General features: G+C 44.9%; 2 protein-coding genes across 2 annotated transcripts in view; both read right to left on the bottom strand.

Annotated features, from left to right (window-relative positions):
• The window catches only part of inppl1a (inositol polyphosphate phosphatase-like 1a), a 55,224-nt gene extending 54,970 nt beyond the window's left edge, over positions 1–254 (bottom strand). Inside the window, 1 exon segment of the mRNA XM_062553270.1 lies at positions 1–254. This exon segment is cut by the window's left edge and continues 709 nt beyond it. The gene's annotated coding sequence lies outside the window, so the exon portion shown is untranslated.
• Positions 255–3,338: 3,084 nt separating this feature from the next.
• folr (folate receptor) overlaps positions 3,339–7,500 on the bottom strand; it is a gene marked incomplete at its 5' end in the record, with an annotated part of 11,466 nt that continues 7,304 nt past the window's right edge. Inside the window, 3 exons of the mRNA XM_062552054.1 lie at positions 3,339–3,674; positions 3,963–4,062; positions 5,260–5,395. Of these exons, the coding sequence (XP_062408038.1) occupies positions 3,500–3,674; positions 3,963–4,062; positions 5,260–5,395 (411 nt within the window). The remainder of the gene's footprint in view (positions 3,675–3,962; positions 4,063–5,259; positions 5,396–7,500) is intronic.

Here is a 7,500-nt window from a genome sequence, read left to right as displayed (position 1 = left end):
TCAACTAACTCGACACATCTTTGCTAGTGGAACTTTAGTTTACGTTGTGCTCACGACGTTCAGAAACGGAACTCAGCATCTGAGTTGGTTTGCGCATTCCTAATTTAACATAGGTTGTTGTAACCTTGACTTATAGTTAATACAACATTAGCGACAGTTGTATTTCAACTCCCCCCAGTGCCTCTCTTTGACGTGAGTCCGCAGTTGATCGAGGCAGACACGGACGTTTTTTTTCTCGTCACGGCGTAGGCTACTCAGGCATGCTATGGTAGGCTGACTGAGTGCGCCGAGGTTGACATGCTATGACGTGCGGAAACCGATAGGGGGTGACTGATCAGCAGAGACTACCGTTTTCATAGTCAGACATGACACGAGATGTCTCTCTGGAACTGAGCGACTCCCGATAGTCCTAACCGCGTTTACCTCATGAAAGTCTAAACCGCCAGAGTTAATCACGAACTGTTTGCAGTGAAAGCGGAATCGAAAGTGTTGCTCACTGCTAGATGGACCTGCATGCATGTGGTGTTCAATAATCTAGTCTTCAACAGACACGACTAGCCTACACTTCCTTCCGCTATTCCAACCATATTTAACCTGCTTTAAACTAGTTTCAATTCAGACAGCATCTTTATGCTCCATGCACAGATTGGTTGGGTGGCTAGAGAGAAATGAGATTATACCTATACCAAAATGTCTGTCTGGCTGCTATGAGCAAGAGAATTAGCTAGGCCTACGACTGCAGGATTTTGGTTGCTTTGTTCAAAGGGGAAGCTGCAAAAAAAAAGGCTGACATGGACCAGGAAAGGTTTAGGTTCCTCTGGGGTGTTCAAATTCAGAGCGGTGTGTGTCTGGCGATAGTTGCTGATCCAGGGAGCTCTGCTGTAGCTGTAGCCTAGAGGTTTATTCTGTCCCCAGACCAAAAATGCTCTACCCCAAACAGAACCTGTAATTACCAGGGCCTGAGCTGCAGCTCTTATTCTGCAGTGGAAGATTTCTCTCTCTCTCTCTCTCTCTCTCTCTCTCTCTCCCTCCCTCACACTCCATCTTCACTCACCACACAGCATTAGCTACAGTAGCCTGGGCCTACTGTCTGTTAATGTATCACAATGGAATCAGAATCAGCTTCATACGCCAGGTTTGCGTAAACAAACAAGGAATTTGACTCAGGTTCAGCTTTGCTCTCAAAGTAGCCTGCCTCAACAATAGCATAAAAAGAACAAAAATACAGAACCGTAAGAACAGAATGTAGGGCAGCAGAATACGGCATAAAGGGCCGTTCACACCAAGAACGATAACGATAACGATAACTATAAATAAATATTGCTCTCGTTAATATGAATGACAACGTTCACACCTAAACTATAACGATAACGACATGAAGAACGATATCGTTGTTGATCACTTTCAGAGCGATTTTGAGAACGATAAAAAGCTAACAGCCAATCAGAACCCATAATATTCTAGCCATCACATTCATTAACATGAGGAGAGACACTTCTTATCGTTGGCCAGTGTGGACGCTTTTATCGTTATCGTTATAGTTATAGTTATCGTTATCGTTCTTGGTGTGAACGAGCCTTTAAGGCTTCACCCTAGGCCTACTAAGCTCAATCATATGGCATCAATAGACCGAGTCTGGCAAGCGCTACAGGGTCTCATTGGCTAAAGGCATTTTTTTAAAAATCCTTTATCCCAAACGCCATTAATATCATCAACTCAAAGTGAATCCCTTGACAGCAAGAACTGCTCTTATTTATTTCATTTTATACTGATTTTATAACCATTGATGTTTGTCCTGCTGTACAGTATGTCCAGTTGCTGTATGTTCAGCTGCCATATGTCGCTGTATGTTCAGTCGCTGTATGTCCAGTCGCTGTATGTTCAGTTGCTGTATGTTCAGTTGCTATATGTTGCTGTATGTTGCTGTATGTTCAGTCAATGTGTCTATGAGAAATGTGTCTGTTTATCCTGTGTTTTGGTGAGCTAAAGACAATTTTCCACCTAGGTGGACAATTAAAGACTTATTCTATTCTATATATTCTATGTACATGTGCTGTAGGACATAAAGTATCAACAGGCAAACATGAGACATTAGCCACAAAAAACAGTGTCAAGCATGACAGAGGACAAAGCATACTGTACATATACTACATAAAAAGAGGCTACATCAATACATCCAACGTTACTCTGTTTAGTTAACGAGTCTGAGCGTGCATGAGAGGGAGAGAGAGAGTGGCAACTAGGTTCCAGCTGGCTTGTCACTGCTAATCATTGATTTCTCCTTTTTTATGAAGACAATAAAGCCACGGCGAGAGGAGACGGTGGAGTTACCCGGTTCCACTACTGACCACAGGGGTTATTGCTACCTTAATATCATAAAATCTCGACTTTAACCTCGTAACATTTTGACCTTCACAGCGTTGTTTTATTATTTTATTCCTACATGAACTCGAGACTCTTTTCCTCAGTGGTTCTCTGTTGGAGGAATGAGTTGCCCAGTGCTCTCTGCTCATGTGATAGTTGTGGGTCTTTCAAGAGGCGTCTAAAGGCATATCTGCTCACTTGTAGTTCATTAAGTGTTTCTTATGCATTATGACTTGGGTTCTCATGACTTAGTATATCTTATAATTATGACATAATTATGACACACTAAAGCATACAATTCCAACTCCACACAGTGGTACAATGTCCCAGGTCACAAAGTAAACCCAATAGTCAGACTATTTATCTCCCAGGTCACAAAGTAAACCCAATAGTCAGACTATTTATCTCCCAGGTCACAAAGTAAACCCAATAGTCGGAATATTGATCCACCTCTCCTGATGAACATCTCACCTGAACTGCTCCCCTCCACAGGTGCTTCCGTGGACTTCTCGACTGAATAAATCGCAGTTCAACTGCAGTGCCGTAAGCGCCGCAGGATGGCGGCATACACAAACCGCTTGGTAGATTTGTCTTTATCATCAACGCGTTTGCGCCATCTACTGGTGAATGCATAGAACACAGCAATCCTGACTTGTGTACCCTGTAGCCTCGTTCTGGTTCTCAATGGACGCTGCGTGAATAAGGCCACTGCATCTGAGGCGATATTCCCATAATATCATGACAGAGACAACAGATCTGAGGCGATATTCCCATAATATCATGACAGAGACAACACATCTGAGGCGATACTCCCATAATATCATGACAGAGACAACACATCTGAGGCGATACTCCCATAATATCATGACAGAGACACCAGATCTGAGGCGATATTCCCATAATATCATGACAGAGACACCAGATCTGAGGCGATATCCCCATAACACTTGGGAAGAAAACTCCAGAAACAAGACTTCTTGATTGAGACTTTATTCTCTCCTTTATTATCTTCCAAACATATCCCCCTCCCCTCGTTTCTGTCTCTATCCCTCTCTCTCTGTTTCTTTTCTCTCTCTCTTTCTGTCCCTCTCCCTCTTTCACTTTCTTTTTCTGTCTATTTCTCTCTCTCTCTGTCTCATGCTATGGAGAGTAGGCTGAGGAGGGGTAGGAGGAGGGTGGTTGCCATGCCAACAGCCTGAGGGGCGGCGTTGTTGTTGAGGTAGTAACGGGCCACTTCCTGGTTTGGGTTGGTGGGGCCCTCGAACCACAATTGCATGCAGCGACCACTGTCCTTCTTCAGAGTGGTGTGCCTACACACACACACGCACGTACACACACACACACACACACACACACACACATACAATATTTGTATAGGCCCACATAGAGAAACATGGTATTCATTTACACACACACACACACACACACACACACACACACACACACACACACACGTGCACACACACTTTATATACAGGCCCAGAAGCAGAAACACTAATAATTTACACAGACACACGAACATGCACACAGACACACACACACAAACACACACACACACACACACACTGTAACACCAAAGACCTCTCTGGTAGTACTACCTGTAAGAGTTCGACCAGATGACCTCACACATGGTCTTCGCTGATTTGAACACTTCAGCAAACGTCCGGCACTTTGCACCGCTGGGGCATTGGTTAGTTCCTGCAGAGAGAGAGGGACACACACACACACACACACACACACACACACACACACACACACACATCCACACTAGTCTTTAGAGTGAGGTTACACCCACACTAGTCTTTAGAGTGAGGATACCGTACATCCACAGTAGTCTTTTGAGTGAGGATACATACACACTAGTCTTCAGAGTGAGGCTATACACACTAGTCTTTAGAGTGAGGATACATACACACTAGTCTTTAGAGTGAGGATACATACACACTAGTCTTTAGAGTGAGGATACATACACACTAGTCTTTAGAGTGAGGATACATACACACTAGTCTTTAGAGTGAGGATACATACACACTAGTCTTTAGAGTGAGGATACATACACACTAGTCTTTAGAGTGAGGATACATACACACTAGTCTTTAGAGTGAGGATACATCCACACTAGTCTTTAGAGTGAGGATACATCCACACTAGTCTTTAGAGTGAGGATACATACACACTAGTCTTTAGAGTGACGATATGTAATGGAATGCCCTAAGCTAATATAATGTGAACTCTTTTGTTTAAAGGTGCTATATAGAACCAGAATTTGTGCTTTTGCCGGCTTCATTAGCCCATGCCACCCCTAATTGGTTCTTTTACCCATTTTTAAGCTAATCAAAGAGTTCTAAGTTCTTTAAAGCGTAAGTTTTGCGGAAAAGGAAAATAAAGCTATTTTCTGAATGAAAATACATCAACTAAGCCGTGGAGGAAGTAATTTTCGCTCATCACGCGGTACAGAGCTAGCACTGGCAGGACCTACAGCCCAAAATCGCAAACAGTGGGTTAGCATGGGGCTTTCAGCCATGCGCTTTCAAAATCGCATTTTTAAACCACTAACATTGCTCAAAACAGCGGCAAACCTCGTCAGCAGCTTGCTCTAGGTGTCTACACATAAAACGAAGCACCAATCAGTCTGTAAACTTTGGAATAGTCTGTATACACTTAGAATCAGTTCGAGACCGCAACCCAGTCTGAAGCACAGAAATGTCACGCGAGATCTGTGTGTGTGTTACCTGTGCTCCAGTCCCATGTGCCAGTTCACAGTGAGAATGTATGTGTGTGTGTGTGTGTGTGTGTTACCTGTGCTCCAGTCCCAGCCTACGTGCCAGTTCACAGTGAGAATGTGTGTGTGTCTGTGTGTGTGTGTGTGTGTGTGTGTGTGTGTGTGTGTGTTACCTGTGCTCCAGTCCCAGCCTACGTGCCAGTTGTCTTTGCAGGTGAAGCTGTCTTGGCAGTCTGAGTACCAGGACTCACAGTCCTCCAGGCACAGGGGCACGTCCACTATACGCTCCTTACGCCACGACTGGTCCACCTACACACACACACACACACACACACACACACACACACACACACACACACACACAACAGCGCTCTTTAGGGGTGTGTGTGTGTGTCCAGGCACAGGGTCACGTCCACAATACGCTCCTTACGCCACGACTGGTCCACCTACACACACACACACACACACACACACACACACACACACACACACACAACAGCGCTCTTTAGGGGTGTGTGTGTGTGTCCAGGCACAGGGGCACGTCCACAATACGCTCCTTACGCCACGACTGGTCCACCTACACACACACACACACACACACACACACACACACACAACAGCGCTCTTTAGGGGTGTGTGTGTGTGTCCAGGCACAGGGGCACGTCCACAATACGCTCCTTACGCCACGACTGGTCCACCTACACACACACACACAACAGTGCTCTTTATGTGTGTGTGTGTGTGTGTGTGTGTGTGTGTGTGTGTGTGTGTGTGTGTGTGTGTGTGTGTGTCCAGACACAGGGGCACATCCACAATACGCTCCCTACGCCACGACTGGTCCACCTACACACACACACACACACACACACAACAGCGCTCTTTATTGGTGTGTGTGTGTGTGTGTGTGTGTGTGTGTGTGTGTGTCCAGGCACAGCGGCAAGTCCACGATACGCTCCTTACGCCACGACTGGTCCACCTACGATAACACAACATCGCTCTTTAGGTGTGCGTGTGTGTGTGTGTGCGTGTGTGGGTGGGTGTGGGTGGGTGGGTGGTTGTGGTTGTGTGGGTGGGTGTGGTTGTGTGTGTCAAGTCAAACTACAGTTGTAGAAAATGTTTGGGTTATACAGAAGTAAAATGCACAGAGAAAACAGTAATTATTGAGAAACACTGCCCCCCAGTGGTTGAATGTATGAACATATGAAGACATAGATTACAGTAAGGCTTAGTTCACACGGGCAGTCGAAATCGGATGTCTTGCATATCCGATCAGAACCTGATCTTTCTGACTGACTGTTCTCATTGCATATTGCAAGTGATCACATCCGATCACATCCGATCTTGGCGTGCAATGCTCAGATCCGATATAAATTACACACACCTGGATTCATTAGGTAGAGTTGTACACAACCAAGTCTTCATGGATGAAAGTGGATTTATTTTTTATATTTTCCAACTTATTATGCGTAGCCGCGGCGCAAATACCTCGTCACCCTTAACGTTGTTTTCCATGTTTCACCATAAAATGATGATTTGAGTCTGATTTTGGTTTTTGTTTTGCGGGTAGCCCTGGCGCACGCGCTGAATCAATCAATCAATCACTTCCGTCACTCAGAATTACGTTGCAATTGTTTGTCGCAGTGCAAATGACGAAAGGGGCACGTTGAAATCGGTTGAAATCCTATTCAAGTGGTTCGACTGTTCAGATTGAGTCATATCCGATAGTAAGTGATATTGAAACCACCTCCGTATGTGGTGCGAATCAGCATTGGAAAAATCGCATTTCACGCGGTTTTGTGCCGTTCAGAGCACCCAAAATTCAAGCTATAGATACAATCCAGATAAGCAAAAAATCTGATTTCGACTGCCAGTGTGAACTAAGCCTATGAGCTCAACTGCCCCCCAGTGGTTGAATGTATGAACATATGAAGAGATTTCAGTAAGAGCTCAAGTGACATGGGGTGCGTTTCATGTAGCGTTTATACGTCCTCCCTCGCTCCTCGATGCCTCGATCCTCACTGATCTACATAAAGAATGATGGGGGGGAAACAATGGGATAGTCTATCCAGTGTTAGTTATAGATCAGTGGGAACGCCCCTCGAGGATCGAGCATCGAGGATCGAGGAGGCATAATGAGAGGCACCCACTGACGCCTCGTACGACCACATGTGCAGCATGTGCGAATGAGTGGCTAGTGTGAACTCTGGGGTTTGTAGTCTTTTCTGGGAAGAACATGGATGCCACCAGGGCAGCAGCTGTCTCTTAGTGCTGGACTTGTTGGGTATGGTCAATGGGAATTAATAATAAACTCAAAAAAAAAAAAAAAAAAAAAAACTCGATTTAGTTATTGTTTTGCTGTAGCTTGTTTTGGGCTTTCTCTGTACTAGTGCAGTGGCCGTGCAAACAATGTTTTC

Source organism: Sardina pilchardus, chromosome 13 (assembly GCF_963854185.1).
Source record: "Sardina pilchardus chromosome 13, fSarPil1.1, whole genome shotgun sequence".
Lineage (NCBI taxonomy): Eukaryota > Metazoa > Chordata > Actinopteri > Clupeiformes > Clupeidae > Sardina > Sardina pilchardus.
Note: the sequence above shows the minus strand (reverse complement) of the source record. Positions and strands in the feature narration are given on the sequence as shown.